This window comes from Salminus brasiliensis, chromosome 7, assembly GCF_030463535.1.
Source record: "Salminus brasiliensis chromosome 7, fSalBra1.hap2, whole genome shotgun sequence".
Classification (NCBI taxonomy): Eukaryota; Metazoa; Chordata; class Actinopteri; order Characiformes; family Bryconidae; genus Salminus; species Salminus brasiliensis.
Genome location: NC_132884.1, coordinates 39,471,546 through 39,494,086, shown reverse-complemented (window position 1 = coordinate 39,494,086; position 22,541 = coordinate 39,471,546). Strand labels below are relative to the sequence as shown.

Below are 22,541 nucleotides of genomic sequence, written 5' to 3'. Positions count from 1 at the left end.
TGAAGAAGACACATATCCTCAGATGTTTCATTGCACGGATTGCTTTACCACTCCTCAGCACTGTGCAGAACTTCAGCCTTTGATGATGTTATGTTCCATTAGCGTTCTGTGTTACGTTCTGTTAGCGTTCCATTAGTGCCAAAGAAACATTGTGGAGAAGACAATGTCCTCTCTGCCTCTGTAATTTGCGCACTGAGTGGTGTATGGAGTGCTGTGAGTCAGATTACACTACTTTGTTGCATAAGACTGTTGCTTGTTTGAAGCTGATGAAGAAGGTAATGGTGGTGAGGTGGTGAGGCATGATACAGCAGCGCTCTGGTAGTCCAGTGTTTTTCAACCTAATCTAATTTCCATCTTATCAAACCCTTTCTGGCACGTCTGTGATTAGCATCGTGTTGACATGCTGCCCTGTAATTAGCGAACCACCGCTAGAACAGCTGCCCATTAGCTTCCATTGTAAGTGTGGTAAAGGTTGAAAATGCTGGAGTGTTTAACTGCCACTGTTACACCCGTAAAAAGAGAGGTGCTACAGAGGGTTTTGTGAGCGATGCCATAGAAGAGCCATTCTTTGTTCCATAAAGAAACACTTTTGTGAAGGAGATGTGAGTATAAAGAACCTGTGGATTCACTTTACAACCATTTAAAGATTCTTCACACCTTGGTGATTGGTGAGTTGACCTATTGTGGGTCATTTTTTGGCATTTTTGGTTTAAGAATGTACATTGAATCCATGCAAAGTAGCACGAAATAAGTTTGCAAATGCTGGTCTGGTGCTGGTTGAGATTTTCCATTTTTATTTAATTTTTTTAAATTAATTTTATTCGATTTTCATCAATTTTTTTCTCCAATTTAGACCGCCAACCCGTTCGTAACCCCCAAAATCGAATGGGATAAAAGTTATAATAATTTTTTTTTTTCATTTCATAAAACGAATCTCCATTAATTTTTTTCTCCAATTTGGACCGCCCATTACCCAACTTGTATGTGATACCCCCCACCCAATCTCACTGAATATTATTATTATTATTTTTTATAATCACATTTTAATAAATGTTATTAATTTTACTCCATTTTCTCCCCAATTTGGACCACCAATTGCCCAACCACTATGTATCCCCCCCCCCCATCGCACGCAACGCCCCAACACCAGTGACCACCAGTTTACCCCATCGCATGGGTAAAATGTATCAGATTTTCATTAATTTTCCTCCCAATTTGGACCGCCAGTTACCCAACCTGTGCAGTGTCCCATATTATGGCAGTTCACCCTACATCTCCTTTACAGGTGTTGGCTCTTTATGGAAGCAAAAGTGGTTCTTCTATGGCATCAATCAAAAGAACCATTTATAGTAATTTTGTCAGTAATACTTTGTAATAAGTGAACATGAGTGAAATTACATATTTAAATAACATTTTAATAACAGTATTGTCTTTTGCTTTGTGTTTGAAAAGCCTGCCTAGATCTGTAAGGTACCTGGACACAGTGCTTTCGGTGAGTAATTACAGTACGTCCTTTCTTCATCAATTACTTTGAAATACTTTGAAATTGTTCTTTGTACTTAAATATAACCCACTGTCCTCTTGTTACTCAGAGCCGGCGCAGCCATGCCATTTGGCTGTTTGACTTTAGGGGAGAAGAAGGATTACAACAGTCCTTCTGAGGTCACTGATAAATATGACCTGGGACAAGTGGTCAAATCGTAAGCATGAGCTCTTCTCAGGACTCTTCTAATGGCTTTGGGTTTTATGCTAAATGCTACAACTGTGATCTTCTGTGGTTCTCACTGATCTTAGCTTCATAGCCTCACAGTTTTACTCCATCAAAGGGTGGATTTCATAACTGGGTCACATTTAGATGGTCTCCTACAGATGCTCAGATTATTAAAAACCTCAGGAAACTCCATACATTCTTAATATGGGTAAGGTTAGAGTTGGGTTTTAAGGTTAGGTTTAATAAAATCTCTTATCTGCAAAGGATTCACATGTGTATGTTTGCTCTGGAAGCTACCTGGCATGTAGAATGATTATAATTATAATGAATTATAATTCAGCTGTAGATTAATAGGTTCAGTTAAGCATAGATTCAGTCACAGATTCATAGTTTCCATTACAGATTCAGTCAAACAAAATGGATTCATAGATTTAATCATAAAGCAATTCAGTTGTAGATGCATAGGTTTGATTAGTCATATATTCAGTCATAGATTCTGTTATAAATTCAGTTATGAATTCAATTATAAATTCAAAGGTTTGATCAATCATATATTCAGTAATAGATTCTGTTATAGATTCATAGGTTTGATCAATCATATATTCAGTAATAGATTCAGTTATAGATTCATAGTATTGGTCAATCATATATTCAGTAATAGATTCAGTTATAGGTTCATAGGTTTGATCAATCATATATTCAGTAATAGATTCAGTTATAGATTCATAGGTTTGATCAATCATATATTCAGTAATAGATTCAGTTATAAATTCAGTCATAGGTTTAATCATAGATGCATAGATTCAGCTATGGATTCATATGACATAAAAAATACAAGCATTAAAGAAGCATTAAAACACATTTAAAAGTATTTACAAATAAAATAGGATACAATTAAATACAATTAACAACAAAATGTTACTGCTTTTCCACTGGATAGCAGCCGTAACTGAGCAAAGGTTTACCTGAAAAGTAAGACCAGCCTCTATGCTGTTAATCCTTGGGCTACCCATGCTAGCAAAATTTGAAAACCTCCAGAAGTGGAACATTTAGATGTGCTTGAGTCATTTTCAGCACCATAAGTGAGGAAGAGTGCCAGAGTTACTGCTTTCACCTGTTGGAAAGCAGCCATAGCTGTCTACAGCTTTAACGTCGTTCCCAGCTCCCACAGTGTGAGGGATAATCACAGTTTCCTTTGCTGAACAGCAGTCATTCCCATCACCCTGAGTGTGAGAGATAATCACAAGATGTGCTGAACAGCAGCAATAATTTTACTTTTACTAAAATCTTACTTTCAGTTAATCAATCTTTGCAATATCCAAGAGATAAATAAGGGACTAGGTTCAATCATAGATCCAGTCATAAATTCTTAATTTCAATCATGGAGTTATAGATTCAAAGGTTCAGTCATAGGTTTAAAACCAAGATTCAGTCACAGGCTTGAATCATATTTTCAATGATACATTAATAGATTCAACCTTGGGTTCAATAATACATTTATAAATTCCATCATAGATTCATTTATAGATTCTGTTATAGGGTTAATAATAGAATCATAGATTCAACCATAGATTCAGTTATAGATTTAATAATAGAGTCATAGATTCAGCCATAGATTCAGTTATAGATTTAACAATAGAGTCATAGATTCAGTTATAGATTAATAATAGTCATAGATTCAGCCATAGATTCAGTTATAGATTAATAATAGTCATAGATTAAGCCATAGATTCAGTTATAGATTCAACAATAGTCATAGATTCAGCCAAAGATTCAGTTATAGATTCAATTATAGTCATAGATTCAACTATAGATTCAGTTATAGATTCAATTAAAAGCCATAGATTCAGCCATAGATTCAGTTATAGATTCAATTATAGTCATAGATTCAACTATAGATTCAGTTATAGATTCAATTAAAAGTCATAGATTCAGCCATAGATTCAGTTATAGATTCAACAGTAGTCATAGATTCAGTCATAGATTCAGTTATAGATTCAATTAAAAGTCATAGATTCAGCCATAGATTCAGTTATTGATTCAACGGTAGTCATAGATTCAGTCATAGATTCAGTTATAGATTCAATTAAAAGTCATAGATTCAGTTATAGATTTAGTTATCGAATCAATTAAAAAGTCATAGATTCAGCCATAGATTCAGTTATAGATTCAGTTAAAAGTCATAGATTCAGCCATAGATTCAGTTATGGATTCAGTTAAAAGTCATAGATTCAGCCATAGATTCAGTTATAGATTCAACAATAGTCATAGATTCAGTTATAGGGTTAATAATAGAGTCATAGATTCAGACATAGATTTAGTTACAGATTAAATATAAGTGTCATAGATTCAGTCATAGATTCAGTTATAGATTCAGTTAGCGATTAAATTAAAAAGTCATAGATTCAGCCATAGATTAGTTAAAGATTCAATTATAGTCATAGATACAGTTATAGATTTAGTTACAGATTCAATATAGGAGTCATAGATTCAGTCATAGATTCAGTTAAAGGTTCAATAATAGAGTCATAGATTCAACCATAGATTCAGTTATAGATTTAATGATAGAATCATAGATTCAGCCATTGGATCAGTTATGGATTCAATAAAAGTCATAGATTCAATCACAGATTCAGTCACAGATTTAGTTATAGATTACAGATTCAATTATAGGTTCATAAGTTTGAATCATAGATTCAGCCATACATTCATTGGTGTGTTTGCTGTCTACGAACAGGGAGGAGTTTTGTGAGATCTTTCGGGCGAAAGACAGGAACACACAGAAAATGTACACCTGCAAGAAGTTCCTGAAGAAAGATGGGAGGAAAGTGCGCAAAGCTGCCAAGAACGAGATTCTCATCTTGAATATGTGAGAAGTGAACAGCACCGAACAGCTGCCTCAGCTCTGAGCTCATTTACTTTATTCATTTGTTTTTCACTTTGTTTCGGGAAGGAATTCTGGCCTCTCTTCTCCTCTGTTTCCTGTCTCACACTCACACTCTGTCTCCTGCTCTCTTCTCCTCGCAGGGTGAAGCATCATAACATCCTCCAGCTGGTCGATGTCTTTGAGACAAGAAAAGAGTACTTCCTCTTCCTGGAGCTGTGAGTGTTATTGGAGTGTGTGTGTGTGTGTGTGTGTGTGTGTGAGAGAGAGAGAGAGAGAGAAGGAAGGAGAGTGAATGACTAAATGAATAAGGGCAACTGCGTGCAGTGCTGGGTGCTTATTACAGTCAGATTCATGTGAAGGAACATTGTGTGTTGCTAATAACTGTGTATTTAGTGAAGCTCTTGGTATTTTTCCACTGGTCCGTTCTCAGCCCTGGGCCCGGAGTTCTGATGCTCTGCATAGTTCTGCATATGTTTTCTCAGCTATAACACACCTGACCTGATTCTTATATTGTCCTGATGTTGGAGCCTTGATTATCGTCCGAGACCAGCTGACAACCATAACTTCATCAATTCAGTCAAAGATTCATAGGTTTGATCAATCATAGATTCAGTCACAGACATAGATTCATAGTTTCAGTTATAGATTCAATCAATAGAATCAGTCGTATATTCGTTGGTTCAATATTAGATTCAATTACAGATTCAGTTAAAGATTCATAAGGTTGATCAATAATATATCATAGATTCCATCTTAGATTTATAGCTTTGACTCAGTCAAGAAAGATTCAAAGTTTTGATAAGACAACTGACCTGATTCTTATCCTGTCCTGATGCTGCAGCCTTGATTATCGTCCGAGACCACCTGAAAAACATCACTTCATCAATTCAGTCAAAGATTCATAGGTTGGAACAATCATAGATTCAGTCACAGACATAGATTCATAGTTTCAGTAATAGATTCATTCAATAGAATCAGTCATATATTTGTAGGTTCAATCAGAGATATTTAGATTCAATTACAGATTCAGTTAAATATTCATAAGGTTGATCAATAATATATCATGGATTTATAGATTTGATCATAGATTTATAGCATTGACTCAGTCAAGATATATTCATAGTTCAATTATAGATTCAATTAAATAATAATAGAAGCAGTCATATATTCATAGGTTCAATCATAGATTCAGTCAAAGATTCAGTGTCAAATTCAGTGATAGATTCAGTCATAGATTTAATAGATTACGAATCTTAAATTCATTACCAAATCATAGATTCAGTCACAAATTCAATCATAGATTCAGTTGTAGATTATTTGATTCAATCACAGATTTGGTTAAAGATTCATAAGTTCAATCAATAATATGTCATAGATTCCATCTTAGATTTATAGTTTGATATGTTTTGATTATAGATTCAATTATAGGTATTATATGTATTCATAGATTCAGTCACAGATTCAGTGCCAAATTCACTCATAGCTTTAGTCACACAAATTCATGATAGAGTCAGTTATATTATATTATATTCAGTCATAGATTTAATAAGATTAAATCTTCAGTTGTAGATTTCTTGATTTAATCACAGATTCAGGTAAAGATCCAAAAGTTTGATAAATAATGTATCATAGATCCCATTTTAGATGTATAGCATTGACTCAGTCAAGAAAGATTTAAAGCCAAATTCACATGACTAGCTTTAGTCATACAAATTCATTATAGATTCAGTCATAGATTTAATAAATTAAATCTTAAATTTAGTCACAAATTAAATATAATCATATATTCTGTTGTAGATTATTTGATTTAATCACAGATTCAGTAATGGGTTCTATAATAAATAGATTAAATCATAGATTCAGTTGTAGATTCCTGGATTTGTTCACTTATTCAGTTAAAGATTCATAGGTTTTATCATAAGTAGATATATTCATAAATTCTATCATAGAAGCAACACTAGATTCATATCGGTGACTCAGTCAAAGATTCATAGTTTTAAGTTATAGATCTGAGTATAGAATCAGTCATACATTCATGGGTTCAGTCATAGAGTCAGTCAGAAACTCAATTCTAGATTCAAAGATTCAGTCATAGATTCAAAGATTCAGTCATAGATTCAAAGATTCAGTCATAGATTCACAGGTTTGTCCAATCATAAATTCAATCATTGGTTTATTTATGTGTAAATGGCTATTTTAAACAATGCAACGCTTCTCTTATTAATTATTAAACATGTGAACACTGCACCAGTACACAGTTCTGTGGTCCAAGGCTTCGTTCACGTTGCAGGATGAATCGGATTTCTTTCTTTAATCAGATTTTTAGATTCAAGAGTGTAACATTTACATTTACATTCACAGCCTTTAGCTGACACTCTTATCCAGAGCGACTTACAAGATTACTGGTATTACAGAGTCGGGCCAATGTGGTGTTAGGAGCCTTGCCCAAGGACTCTTATTGTTGTAGCCCAGGAATCAAACCCCAGTCTCCCACATGGTATGGTAGCTCACTGGCAGGTAGTGGTGTTATCTGTTGCGCCACACCAACCACTATAAGAGACCAAACCTGCTTTGTACAATCTGTAGTCATCTGTAGACTGTAGTCATCGCCGTGCCACATTGCTGTGGCATTGGTTGCCATAGTAACAACACAAGCGTGAGTACAGAGGGGGACGCAATGCTTAGCTAAACACTGCATGTCTGAACAAAGCTGTGCTGGGCACCAGTCTTCAAGGACCTGATGACCCCGGCCCTGCTCTGACCCACTCATTATAGTTCAGGAAGGGTTGTTAGTTAAAGAAAAGCAATAAAACACAGAGGGATGGGAAGGGGGGGGGGTCTCCAGGACCACTGTTGGGAAGCACTGTGTTTCAGAAACGATCAGCATTTTCTGTTGGTATTATTACATCTTTAGCTAAAATCATCCCATCTTAATAAGCATTCTCCGTCCTGGTAAACGTAAACATCGTAAAGGATCTCGTCATTTGGGTGGCAGGCCATCAGGTCAAATATAGTTATACATTTCCCTTTAGCTGTGATGTTTCAGACAATGTGTGTCTCATGTCTTTATATATATATATATATATATATATATATATATATATATATATATATATATATATATATATTTAATCTGTCTCTAACAGAGCCACAGGCAGAGAAGTGTTTGACTGGATCCTGGACCAGGGCTACTACTCAGAGCGTGACACTAGCAATGTGATCAGACAAGTGCTGGAGGCTGTGGCTTACCTCCACTCTCTCCGCATTGTGCACAGAAACCTGAAGGTAGGATGCTGCTTTACTCCCATCAAGTGGTTAAAGGATGTATTACACCAGTGAGGAGACAGTGGCGTTCTCCACCGTGTGTTCAGTTTGACCTTAAGGGCGGTGTTTTCATGCAGACGCAGGCACAGCCTGGAGGGATAATGCTGATATATAGCTAATTGGGTTGGATGCAAGCCAATTTTTCATGTTTTTGGCCTATTGCTCTTTTCATGGTCTGAAAGGAACGGCGCAACACAGGGTTTGACATTTGAAATCCGCTGGGTCAGTTGCAGAGGCGTGGACTTGAGTCACGTGCCTCAAGACTGGGCTATTCCAAATCAAGAAAGACTTTGACTTGATAACTTGATCGTCTTTAAGTCTTTCACTATGTTTTTTTTTTTTTAATAAAGATGCGGTTTATTGAGTATTTTAAGTTAGTTTACGAATAAGTTATAAGTGTTCGACTTTACTTGGGCCGAAAAATGCTCAGATGTAGTTTACAAGCTTATTTACCACCCTGTTACTTTGCCCCCTCCTTGGTTTCTTTACCATTTATTCCAATCTGCAGATTAAAACTTCCCCCATCACATGACGCCCCCAGACTGAGAGGCTTTAGACAATGGAGCGCTGAGCCCTTGCTGGGATTTGAACTTATGCTCTTCTCAGACTTGATGAGCAGCAGTTAGACCGTAGGGCCGGTCTAGAGCTGTGAAATTACACAACAGTAAGTGGTTGGTTGCGCATGTGTCGGAGGAGGCATGTGTCAGTCCTCACCCTCCCAGTGTCAGGAGCATTACATGTGATAGGGGGAGAGTACTAACGAGTGGGTAATGGGCTAGCTAAAACTGCGGATGGAAAATTGTAAACAAACTGAGAGGGCGGAGCCACTGACTACACGTTTACTGATGAATCTCACAACCTTTCCTTTTATCTCTTCCAGCTGGAAAACCTTGTTTACTACAATCGCCTGAAGCACTCGAAAATCGTCATTAGCGATTTTCATCTGGCCAGACTGGAGAATGGTCTCATTAAGGAGCCCTGTGGCACTCCAGAGTACCTTGGTAAAAGCTGTTTGAAGTAGGAGGCTCCACACATATGGTTACACACATAAGTAACAATCAGTTTGAGAGATTCTGTCTTTCCTTCGCTCAGCTCCAGAGGTAGTCGGCAGACAGAGATACGGCAGACCGGTGGACTGCTGGGCCATTGGAGTGGTCATGTACATCCTGTGAGTAGGAATCAGTTCCTCTGTGTGTTTTTCGGTGTGCTAGATTGTGTGTTTTCCTTCATCGGTCTGTACACTCTCATCAGGTCATTACGGTATTTACACTGTTGAAAGTAGAAGATCCTTGAGGAGCGTTTGGAGGTTCTTCAGTCTGAACCCGTGAAGGAACCTCTTAAGGTGCTATGAGGAACTTGACGCAATGATTTGTTTTCTATGAAACTCTTTTCTTGAAGGTTCTTTAAAGCACATTAAGAGGTTCCTCCACAGTTTCAAATGAAAGAACCTCGAAGAATTCCTCCAGAATCTTATTCTTTTAACACTGTACAATTCCTGTCATTCAGTATAGTCATAGTTCTCATTAGTTCTCGTAGCCATTTCCTGCTGACCAGTTGGAGTGAACATTACAGAGGACACTTTTAGGGTTTCCCAAAATACTTCTTACATGATTTGAACAAGAACCTTAAAAAATCTCCATATATCTGCTGCAAACACAGACATTTTGTTTTCAGAACTGTCATGGCGGGTTAGGCCAGATACAGAGGGATGAACACCCGCAGAGATGAGTCCAATGCAAGTAGTTTATTTAAGAAAACAAGACAAACAAAAGGGGGCAAGTGAGACAAACGATGTAGCAGCTAAAAGGCAAAAACGTGAACACAGCGATCAACTAAACCAGAACATGGCAAACAAGACCTGAGGCCGGGGGTTTAGCTGGGGAACCAGCTACTTGGCAAGAGCGGCTAGCTGGAGCGAGAGTCGTGGGGATAACTTAGCAGATAGTGAGCGAACCTCGCGGAGTACTTGAACCGCCTGGTGGCTTGCTTGCAACCGAGGAAGTCGAGCCGAAACTGGCCTAAACACACCGTGGTCTGAGACAGGAAGCTCTCGGGCTACCTCAAGGTTCCAAACCATTTATTATTCTCAGCCTCGAACTGGGTGTCGAGGCCCCTTAAGTACCCCCAGTCTCAGGTGCAGCACATTAACTAAACATAACGTGATGAGCCTGAATCAAACACTGAACTGAATTAAGACACTGAACCGAACATACATGAACGTATATGAACAAGAACCGAATCCATGAATCAAAACCAGAACAGAAACACAAGTCATTTTGTGAACCTGTGGGCGGTGGCTCGGAATCGCCCCGGGGGAGGGCGCAATACCGAGGAGCTGACAAGAACCTGCAGTTTGTGAAGTTTTCAGCTAAAAGTGGCACAAGTGTGAATATTCTAACTGACCCTCTGTAACTGGCCGAGGGGCTTATTGTGAAAGTCACTGGAAAGGTTGATAAATCTGTGCGAATGCAGACAAGCTTTCCAACCTAAACCTAAAAGAGTTCATTCTGCTTCTGTTGGAGTAGCTCTAATCTCTACTGTCCAGGGAAGAAGGCTTTCTACTAGATGTTGGAGATGCAGTGCAATACAAGTGATGTAACTTATGATTGAATCGATGATGGTTGGGCGAATCTATGAGACTCTGACTGAATCAATGAATTTACGACTGGTTCTGTAGTTAAATCTATAATTGAAAGTATGAATCTATGACTGATTCACTGATATGAATCTATGGTTGCATCTATGATAGAACTTATGAATCTTCGATTGAATCCAAGAATCTGCAACAACCCCAACTCCCCAACTCATCCCAAAAGTATTGGATGGAGCTCCACCATCCATCCAATTCTTTCACTGCTCCACAGCTCAATGCTGCTGGGGGGCTTTATACCCCTCTAGCCCACGCCTGGCATTAGGCAGCATGGTGCCAATAGGTTCATCATGTTTATCTGCCCTGAAGAGTCCTCTTCTACAGTGGGTGCAGCTTAAAGGGGCTGAATGCATTCATTAGAAGGGATAGTTTGTGATTAAGTATTTGGACGTCTCTCTGTGTTTTTTTTGTTTGGTAGCTTAAACCTGGTTGTTAAAACTGCATCTTCTTCTGTGTGGATTAGCTCTACTATAACACTGTATATATAAGTACAGCCATATTGTACATTTAACACCTTATGAAGCATAGAATAGAATAGAGCATTAATACCTGCACATACACAAACTGCATTTTCAATTCATTATTTTTATTGTTATGATCATTGTTGTTGTTGTCATGTTTTTATTATTATTATTGTTGTTGTTGTCCGTACTTGATGGCAATGGTCAAAAGCCGATCTGCACCAAGAGCCCTTCTAGCTTCAAGTACGGCTCGGCTCGACCCGCCATCCCTTAATATCCACTGACGACAAGCACCCAGGCTTTTTTCTGTCCTGCACCGAAGTGGTGGAACGAGCTTCCCCTGGGTGTCCCAACGCTCGCTGTCCTCAAACCCAGACTGAAGACCCTCCTCTTCCTAAAGTACTTGGCCGAAGTGTCGAGTACTATGGTCTCCATATTAACTTGTGTTTAGTAGAGTCTAAGATTAGAGCTATCCTTACATTTTTAGTCTATTCAAACTAGCTGAGGTATTTCTTAAGTAAATAGTGAAGCACTTTTGTAAGTTACTCTGGAGAAGACCATCTGTTAAATGCACTAAATGTAAATGTTGTTATTATTAATGGAAATTATTAAGTCATATATATTTTATATAAAGTCATATAATTTTGATCTTATCAACGGAAACTTACTTGGCATGTAAGTTATTTTTTAACCTGGTAAATTCTATTTGTAATTTACAATTATTTATACACTACAATATTCATGTAATTCAGCAAAAGTAAATGATGTAATTTTTATGTAATATTTAGTATGTTTAATGATTATTTCAGTCATGTTAAATATTAATATATTACAAGGCCTATTAAAACTGCAGTATAATTGCATCACTAGTATTTTAACCTTTTATCAGACAGTCCTATTAGCCATGTAGCCAACTTGACAAATGTTAAAATATTCTTGCAGTTACATTATTCAATTATTTCCAATTGAGAATCAGTAGGTCTGTTGTCTAAAATCTACAACTACATCTATAACTGAGCAAAGATGCTCAGACTTCATGTGCATGCTTCTGGGTGATACTTATGGACATCATGCCGATCTACAAGGAGATCACTATTGGGGTTTGAGGCTATCTGCAGTCCGTCACAGCAGTCAGTGGATGTTCACACAGCATGATTGTTGGTCACTTTCCATCCAAAGACTTCATTGTGATCCTGTGAGTACATCCCCTTACATCTCCATTTGTATTACATGTGTATTCCTGTCCAGAGCTACTGTACTGATGGTGCTTCCACAGTCTTTCTTAGCCAGTCGGTCAGCACCCACTTGTTTGGGTGGGCTAATGGGTCCCCTTGTAAACCCAATGTAATGAGACTGGATCTCCTTCTTGTACTAGGCTGTCAGGAAACCCGCCTTTCTATGATGACGCAGACGACGATGATTATGACAGTCATGACAAGAATCTGTTCCGGAAAATTCTATCGGGAGACTACGAGTTTGACTCACCCTACTGGGATGACATCTCGGATTCCGGTACGGTGACACACACAGTGGTTCGTCAAACTGAATGCGTAATGAAAGTGGAAAAGCTTCAAACGCTGAAGCTGTTTCATGGGGTTCACTCAGTAAGTCAGGTTTTCTGTGTTTCAGCTAAAAGCCTTGTTGCATCTTTAATGGAAGTAGACCAGGATCAAAGACTGACTGCACAGGAGGCCATCAACCATGAGTGGTAGAGTCCCTACGCATATGCATCAGACACGCTGCTTTACTTCTGCTCTGTTGGTGTAGTTCAGCCTTTCATGTACAGTTCTGTGTGGTGAGTTTAGGTACCTGTGAAATAAGCCAACAATAAGCAAGCAGTACATGTTTATCTGCTCAGTAAAACACTGATATTAGAATAAATAATAATAATATCACTCCTACAGAAAGTGGTGGAGGTTCTCCATCACTGTGTTCATCATTAGAACATCTCCAAAGTTCTCCTCATGGAGTCGAGTATTATTTAGAGTTCTCCTCCAACATTTGGGGCCGGATTCACAAAGAATTTCCTCTTAGATGTGTTTTTTTTTCCTTACCAGTTTCCAAACTGGTGGGGCTGTTCTTTGATAATAGCAGTTTACGGGGTTAATTTCATAATTTCATGCTTTAAAAACAGTAAAGATAAATAGTCCTCAAAAATAGTAGAAGAATGAAATAATAATATCATCATAATAATCACAAATTGTGTCAGAATATTTCTTCACTTGGACCATACCTTTGTCATGGTGTGTTAGGCCAGACCAGGAGGGATGAAAAACAAACGCTGGGATTGTGAGGGGTCAGGAGCAAAGGGGAGACTAACAGGGGAGAAACCAAAAGGGAGCTCGAACGAAACCCTACAGGCAGGGCCTGGGCGTTAGCGGGGGGGGTATAACATAAACGAAAACTTGAGCAGCGCTCAATAACCAAAATGAGGGGAGCTGGGGAACCAGCCGCTAGACCAAACGGCAAGGCCGACCAAACCTGTAACTGCAGCGCGCCGCCACAAGCGTGGGTCGCCTTGCTGGGGCGTGGGTAACCTGAGTCTCCAGACAGGAAGCGAGCAAGCCTCGCTAGACGTGTGAGTAGCAGGGAGACCTGCTGCTGAACGTGGGTAAAGCACCAGAGCTGACCTGAACACACCTGAAACCTACGAGGAACCTCAGGGCATCCTGAAGGCTCCAGTCGGTTCAATTCTCGGCACTGAATGGTGTCGAGACTCCTTAAGTACCCCCAGTCCCAGGTGAAACTCATGATCTAAATATTGAACGATAACAACTGAACCAAACCACATGTGAACCCAAATTAAGTGAACCAAACACACAAGAACGTAAACGAGGCGGAAGTCCTTATTTGGGCCTGTGGGCAGCGGCTCGGAATCGCCCCATTACTTTAATCCAGTTTAAGTAGTCAGAAAATTGCTGTTGTCCAGTGAAGAACATGTATCTCCATTTTTGTCTGTTTTTAGTTTTCTCTATGGTTTGAACCCTGTAGCTGCTTCTGTACACTGTGTGGATGAATCTGGATGAATCGACCAATAGAACGTAAACGAGGCGGAAGTCCTTATTTGGGCCTGTGGGCAGCGGCTCGGAATCGCCCGGAGGTGGGCGCGATACCGAGTACCTGACAACCTTTAATAATAATTTTATGAGAAGGACTATGCCCCAATTTCCTTCTCTCAATCCAATTACCCTTTATATATATATATATATTATACAGTGGGGTATACTTTATACAGTGGGATATGCATCCCACTTCTCAGTCCAACTTTGTTACACATACAAGGAATTTTACTTGGTGAGAGCAACACAAGTATGAGCTAGACCAAACGGCAAGGCCGACCAAACCTGTAACTGCAGTGTGCCGCCACGAGTGTGGGTCACCTTGCTCGGGCATGGGTAACCTGAGTATCCAGACAGGAAGCGAGCGAGCCTTGAAGTCCTAATTTGGGCCTGTGGGTAGCGGCTCGGAATCGCCCCAGAGGAGTGCCTGAAACCTTAATAATTTTAAGAGAAGAACTATGCCCCAATTTCCTTCTCTCAATCCAATTACCCTATATATATTTACATTTACATTTACATTTATGGGATTTAGCAGACGCTCTTATCCAGAGCGACTTACAAGGTTACTGGTATTACAGCGGTGGGCCAATGTAGTGTTAGGAGTGTTGCCCAAGGACTCTTACTGGTGTAGTGCAGCATAGTCACCCACACCGGGAATTGAACCCCATATATATATATTATACAGTGGGGTATACTTTATATAGTGGGAAATGCATCCCACTTCTCAGTCCAACTTTGTTACACATATAAGGAAATTTACTTGGTGAGAGCAACACAAGTATGACATGACAAACAAACAAACAAACAGACTGTGATACACTAAGAGAGAAAAAAAAACTAAACAGTAATTAAAAGAAAGTATATTAAGTTAAAAACTACTAAAAGTAATAAAGAGCTGTAATCATCCATATGTAGCCTGAGTGGACGTGTCAAACAAACTTTATACCCACTTCCACCTCCTCCCCATCCCCTCCTTTTCTTCCATCACTCACCACACCAAAAAAAAAAGCGGGGGGGGGGGGGTCAGCTTCACACGCTGACCACAGGAAAGCCGACCCAGACTCCAAGAATAAGGGCTCAGGGCAAAAGAGGAGGAGTAGCAAAAGAAAAATACTGTAATTAAAGTAGTCCTTAAAGAAGCATGTAAAAGGACCAGCTCAAGTCTAATTTAACCAGACTGGAGAGGAGGAGTGGAAGTGGGGATTGTTTGTCAGGTCCTGTTAGTGTCCTCATATCTTCTCATGGCTTTTTTCCCTCCACCATCACATCCAGATTTTCTTTACTGAATTGTTTTAAACGAATACTGTGCAGATTTAACTGAAAAAATCTTAACATTTATGATGAGCTGTGAGAAATGTAAGAATATTTGAGGACTTCTTAAGCTTTTTGGAGAACCGCATCAAAGACCACTCTTATAAATGTCTTGTTTTTATCTTAAGATTCTTCATTAGATTTTTCATAGGGTAACTTTTGTGAGTCCGGCCCCTGGTTTGGTAAATCAGGGCTTAATGAAGGTACATCAGGTGAGCTGCTGCTGCTGCTGCTGCTGCTGCTGCTGATGAAGTTGAACACATCCTCCACGCTGTGCTGGCTGGACTGGGGGGCGTCCAGGAGAAACCTGGAGGAACCGAGCTCTGTTCTTCAGACTAGCTCACCGACAAGATCTCACTACTTTCTTTCTTCAGAATGAGAAGCTCTTGTTTCTCCTTTTTACTGGATTTATGTTCACCTGCTTTATCTGTTCTGATGGGATCTGGAGCTTCTACAGTAAAATATTTTACAGCTGCTGAGAGACAGGGTTTAAATCATGTGATTAGGGGCCTAAAACATCGGCACAGTCCTGTATGCACAGCATTACTGTATATCATTCTACCATGATTTAACTTGTTTGTTGTTTTTGAACACTCCCTCTTTAGGATATCTGGGAACGCTGCTTCAGACAAGAACATTAAAGATGGTGTTTGTGCTCAGATTGAAAAGAACTTTGCGAAAGCTAAATGGAAGGTGAGACTACAGTTTAAATTCCTACTATAAAGGCTGACTTTCCACCGCTAGTCTATATTCAGGGCATCCACAGGACCTTAAAGACTTAAAGGCCTTAGAAATGCACATTTTTGGTTCCACTGCAGGGTTTAATCTCATGAACAGAATTAAATTTGTTCCACAGTCATTAGGTTTACATGAACATTAAGGACCCACTACCTTTTGATTTGACTTGCTAGAACACAGCGGTAAAAACAAAGGATCAGAACTGGATCAGGGTTAAAATAGCTGATACCCAATCCATTAAAATACGCTTGCATTTGATCTTCAGTGGACTGAATCAGGACATCCCTAAAATCTAATTAAAGGTATACATGACTACTGAGCTCAAATCTATGCCTCTATCAAACTTATTGACATTACTTTAATCCAGTTTAAGTAGTCAGAAAATTGCTGTTGTCCAGTGAAGAACATGTATCTCCATTTTTGTCTGTTTTTAGTTTTCTCTATGGTTTGAACCCTGTAGCTGCTTCTGTACACTGTGTGGATGAATCTGGATGAATCGACCAATAGAAATGCTCTGTTTAGAACATTGTTGCCTTCTCCTGTAAAGTCAGAATTTTGAAGATGCATGTTTTTGATTGGACAGCGATGCTTATGCTGTTTACATGGTTACTAGAATAATTGGACGGATGCTAAAATCAAGGCTTATGCTTTAATGCTTGAAATTTGTTTCTAACAGAACTATAAACATTGGAGATGATCTATGAATTTATTTCCAAACCAATATTTAAAGCCTCTCAGGAGGCTTCGATTTCTCAAGAAGCTTGTATAGGGCAAAACATATAAGATATGCAGAATTCCCATCTGTACACAATTCCATATTGGTTATAATATATCATAATATAATATGTTTGGTTACAAAACATGAAACTTGATTCACATGACTGTTATCCAGGACAAGGACGCCATTTCTCCTCAGCTTTGCCAGATCCATACTGGATACAAGTACCAATTCAGCTAAGCTTTTTGCCCAAGATCATGTTTGCTGCAATAAAATGCAAGGAAATATGAAGCCAGATGTCTAAACATGCAGTAAAAGGATAACAATAGCATTGTATTAAATCTATATACATAGACAAAAGTATTGGGACACCTGCTCATTCTTTTTTTTCCTAAATCAAAGGTATTAAAAGAGTTTATCCTGCTTTTGTTGGGGGAACTGTCTCTACTGTCCAGGAGAAAAAGCTTTCTACTATATTTTGGAGGGGCATTGCTGTGAGGATTTGATAGCATTTAGTGGCAAGAGCAGTAGTGAGATCAGAATGTGGCGCGATCACCACCCCACCTCATCATCCCCAACTCCCCAACTCATCCCAAAAGGGTTGGATGGAGCACCAACAACCCTCATTCCAGAGAACACAGTTCTTCCACTGCTCCACAGCCTCAATGCTGGGGGTCTTTATCCCCCTCTAGCCCACCCCTGGCATTAGGCAGCATGGTACCCATTGGTTTAATGTTTATCTGCTCCAGAGAGTCCTATTCTATTTGCAGTACTTCTCTACAGGGACTAGACAAGCTGCATAAAGTAGCTGAATGTATTCAATAGAAAGGGTGTCCACAAACATTTGGACATGGAGTGTACATCCTGTACAAAAAGGCTAAGGTTATAGTATGAATGTCTTGTGTAACTTGTTTCATCCAGAAAGCAGTACGGGTCACCACCTTAATGAAGAGGCTCAGAGCTCCTGACCAGAGTGACTCTGGGGCATCCAGTCCAGCTATAGGAACCTCGGCAGGGCCGGTCACTCCGAGCAGCACGCCTGTGCCCTTGGCCGCCACCCCCGAGCCCCCCCAAGGCACCCAGGAGGTCAAGGTGGAGGAGGCCGCAGCTCCGGCTCGATGTAACGGAGAGGTGCCGCAGCTTAGTCTGGAGACCAGAGAGGAGCAGAACGGCTAATGAGTGAAACACACAAAGACAGGATGGGCACACCCACTGTACATAGGGAGACACACTGAAAGCTATCGGCCGAGCAAAGCTGAATTATCACGCAGTTATTTACTCACACTCCATGTACGCTAACCCTCCCCTTTTAATTCGTCTCTTATGTAAGTTTTACGTTAAAATTTACTTCGAAACCGAGTCACATAGCAGTACGTAAACTGTAAATAGGCATTACATTTCAAACAGAAAGAGTTTTGTTTTGTTTGGATTCAGTCCTTTATTCAATTGTTACATTTATTTATTGTTTTCATGAAATAAATAAGATAAAAACAGAATTTTTAAGGATAACAAAAATAGGCATTTGTTCCGTTGTTTACCGTCCTGTTCTAATGGGAGGTTTATTCTCTGATGAGGAATCTGGATATTATATGTGCTACACTACCCTGAAGCTGTCACCCTAAAAGCTGCCTAAAAGAGAATGAGTCTATGTGTTCCAGTGTGCTGGGGACGGTGGTGCAGTAGTGTTGTTCATATGTTAAAGGCTGTGGAAGCTTTGAACCTTGCACCTTTTCACTGAGCAGTAGCTAGCATATCTGTGAAATATCTGAAAAGCATAAACGAACGTGTTTCATCAACCTAATGGAGAATTCCACTGTAGATAATTCCACTATTATCCAATCTGTGACACTTCCTAAGACGTTGTATCTGAACAGGTCTGGTGGTCTGTGGTTTTTAACATTAGCAGAAATGTGCAAAGCATTGTTTCAAACATGCATGAACTGTATTAAGTAGGCTACTTTATAAAAATGGTATTTCTAGTAAAAAGAATCCAGGCAATTCAGCTTTCTTGAAGCCATTAAACCCTGTTACTTCTATTAGATATTAGTTTCATAGCAGTTACTGAGAAATTTCTAGTAGATACTGCACAATTTATAAGAGTTACTGCATACATTTTAGAAGTTAGTGACTCATTTCTGGTAGGTACTGAATCATTTGTAGCAGTAACTAAATACTTTTTTGTAGTTAGTCAATAATTACTGGTAGGTACTTAACAATTTGTGGAACTGAATAATTTGTAGTAATTTGTAGTAGATACTAATTAATTTTGACATTTCTGGTAGGTACTGAACAATCTGTAGTAGTCACTGAATAATTTATAGCACTGAATACTTTTTCAGTAGTTCCTGATTAATTTTGAGTAGTTATTGAATAATTAGTAGTAGTTCCTGATTAATTTTGAGTAGTTACTGAATAATTGGTAGTAGTTACTAATTAATTTGAGCAGTTACTGAATAATATCTAGTAGGTACTGACTAATGTTTGGTAGTTGCTGGTTAATTTTAAACAGATACTGAAAGATGTATAGTACTGATTAATCTATAGCAGGTACTGAATAATTTGTAGTAGTTACTAATTCATTGGATCAGTTACTGAATAATTTTTGGTAGGTACTGACTAATTTTGAACAGTTACTGAAAAATGTATAGTACTGATTAATTTATAGTAGCTACTGAATAATTTGTAGTACTTAATAATGAAAAATCCATCATTTCTGTCAGTTACTGAATAATTTAGTAGATATTAAGTAGATATTAGTAGATATTAAATAATTTATTGTAATTACTGAATACTTTTGAGCACTTAGTGAACATTTTCTGGCAGCTACTGAATAATGTCTAGTAGTTACTTAGTAGTTAATTTCTGGTAGATATTGAATAATTTGTAGTAGTTACTAATTAATTTTGAGCAGTTAGCGAATAGTTTCTGGTAGACACTGAATAATTTATTGTACTGAATAATGTATGGTAGTTTCTGATTAATTTTGAGCTGCTACATAATAGTTAATAGTACAGAATATTTTGTAGAAGTTTTTTAATTAAGTTTTCTAAATTATTTTGAGGAGTTAGCAAATAATTTCTGGTGGGTACTGAATATTTTATAGTACTGAATAATTTGTAGAAGTTAGTGATTAATTTTGAGCAGTTACTGAATAATTTATAGTACTGATTAATTTTAGTACTGAATAATTTGTAGTAGTTACTGATTCGTTTTGAGCAGTTAGCGAATCATTTCTGGCAGTTTCTAGTAAGAGCATTTCTCATTTCTAGTAATTACTAAATAATTTCTAGTTGGTATTGAGTAACTTATAGTACTTATTGAGCAGTTAGTGAACAGTTTCTGGCAGGTACTGAATAATGTCTAGTAGTAATAGTCTAGTACTAGTTAATTTCTGGTAGATACTGAGTCATTTGTAGTAGATACTGATTCATTTCTGTCAGATTGAATAATTTCTAGTAGTTAGTGACTCATTTCTGGTAGGCATTAAATGATTTATAGTAGGTACTGAATCATTTTGAGCAGCTGGTTAATACTTTCTGGTAGTTACTGAAAAATGTCTTGTAGTTTCTAGCATTTACTAAATAATTTTAGTCAGTTTCTGAAAAATTGTAAGCAGTTACTGAATACTAAGGCTTAACATTAAAACTCAGAAATACGTTTTATAAATAGGGTTTGAGGAAATGAATAGGGTTTAAAGTGTTAAACAAACTGCATTGTTAAAATGAGCGCTAAAGTATAGAAAGTAGAGAACTGGTATCAGTGTCAGGGTCAGTGGAAATCCCCATTACGTATATATGTCTATATAAAGGTGCAAAGTTCAGACAAACGGCATTACCCTTTTCCTCTAAGTGCACCGTCTGGGTTGCAAAGGTCCACCCTTTGTGTCAGTGTATGAGCTGGCTCGATCTCCCTTTACCTTCTAGTCAAAGTGCCCATGTTGTGACTATACACACTTACACACAAACGCCATGATAGCATTTTTACAACCAGAGGCAGGTGGAGAAGTGCCTGGAGCTGCGTCGTCAGTTAATGATCTGGTTATTTAATGATTTGATGATGACGTGTACAGATCCCACATACTGCACCATCAAGTGCCAGTATTCTGCTCTCTTTCCCGCTGTACAAAGGCCTTTTACTCAGTTCATCTCATCATGTTGAAGCCTCTCTCAGTGTCTTTGCAGCACCACACCAGGAAAGCGCACACTCTCCCACCTGCCCTGAACGGCTCTCAGCTTCGTAAGAGGCCGGTTGCAAACGCATTTGACTTAATTAAACTGCTTAATTAAAAAAAAGAGTGAAAAAGACAAAAACAGTGCATGTGTCCTGTTCGATCTTGGTGTTTTGTAAAGAATCTATGCTGCAGAGGAGAACCTTTGAGAACCTTTGAGAACCTTTGTCTTCATGTGTATTTTAGATTTTCTCAATGAGGTTACATTTCAAGGCCAAATTCAATCAAGCCTCTAGATTTTCTAGTTAAGCTCAAAGATTTATCGTCCAACGAAGCAACATTTGCATTATAATTCACGCCGTCTTCGGCCTGATTGGTGGTTTTCGCCAGCATTGAAGTTCTGAGCGTCCCTCACTTGGATACAAGATATATCGAGTACCTAGTTTGATTGAATTTGACCACAAATCTGTGTTTTCTAGATGTAAACTGTAGTTGTTCGTACTGTATTTTACAAAGCACTGCATAATATACTGTATACAGCAGGCGTTGTGTAGTTTGCCAGTAAAACCCATGCCCCTCCGCGGGTTGTTGATGAATTCTGTTTAACGTGCAGTACAAACTGAGCAATATCTCTATTGCTGTGATACTGTGAAACTGCCAGACCGGTGATGTGGAGAGGCCATTCGACATACTGCGTTCACATCGCTGAGCAGCTCGCTCCATGATTTCTGGCATGCTCCGCTTTCCTCTTCGTTTGTACGTTAGGATGAAGACCTCCCGATGGTTTGCTCCTCTTTTCTTATCAGACTTTCCTGTAGAATGGCTTTCATTCAGCAGCTGTGAAACACTTGGTCAGGATTTCTCGATTATGGTTTTCAGAAGATTAGTCTTTATAGTCTTTCATAGTCTTTCATCGGCTAATCATAGTTAGCTCTACACTGGCTCCACTCTCTGTTAACGTTTGTGTCAATGCCGTGATTTTAAAACACTTTCGAAAGGAGACTCACTTTTATATGTATCATGGTTGTGTTTGAAATGCATCTCAAATAAAGGCATTGCTTAAGTGTTCAGTGCACCTCTGTATTCCTGCTTTGAAAGAAAGAGGGAGGGATCTGAATCTGAGTGTCAGATTGGTGTCAGATTGGTGTCAGATTCAGACCTCCCATGTCTGTGCTGTGGGTTTGGGGGAATCAAGTCAAGTCAAGTGGGTTTTATTGTCATTTTAACTACATACAGAGTACACAGTGAAACCAAACAACGTTCCTCCAGGACCATGGTGCAACATAGACACAGTGCATACAGAACACAAGTGCAACACAGTACAAGTGCAGACAGACAACACAGTACAGACAGAGAATAATACATAATTAGGGGTAGTGTGCAATAAATACTGAGTCCAACCTGGATTTCTGTACAGCTCTTTGAGACAACATTTGTTGTGAAAGGCGCTATATAAATAAACATTAAACTGAATAGAATCAGACGACTGGGTCAGAACATCTCCAAACATCAGG

At 38.7% G+C, this 22,541-nt stretch overlaps 1 protein-coding gene across 2 annotated transcripts in view; it reads left to right on the top strand.

Moving 5' to 3' along the window:
* The window catches only part of camkva (CaM kinase-like vesicle-associated a), a 67,359-nt gene extending 45,262 nt beyond the window's left edge, over positions 1-22,097 (top strand). For both annotated transcript variants that reach the window (XM_072684893.1, XM_072684894.1), the window contains exons 2-12: positions 1,453-1,492; positions 1,593-1,700; positions 4,449-4,580; positions 4,739-4,813; positions 7,745-7,883; positions 8,803-8,923; positions 9,015-9,090; positions 12,409-12,545; positions 12,663-12,741; positions 16,009-16,096; positions 17,781-22,097. In XM_072684893.1, coding sequence (XP_072540994.1) covers positions 1,606-1,700; positions 4,449-4,580; positions 4,739-4,813; positions 7,745-7,883; positions 8,803-8,923; positions 9,015-9,090; positions 12,409-12,545; positions 12,663-12,741; positions 16,009-16,096; positions 17,781-18,035 — 1,197 coding nt within the window. In that variant the 5' untranslated portion in view covers positions 1,453-1,492; positions 1,593-1,605 and the 3' untranslated portion in view covers positions 18,036-22,097. The remainder of the gene's footprint in view (positions 1-1,452; positions 1,493-1,592; positions 1,701-4,448; positions 4,581-4,738; positions 4,814-7,744; positions 7,884-8,802; positions 8,924-9,014; positions 9,091-12,408; positions 12,546-12,662; positions 12,742-16,008; positions 16,097-17,780) is intronic.
* The last annotated feature ends 444 nt before the right edge of the window (positions 22,098-22,541 follow it).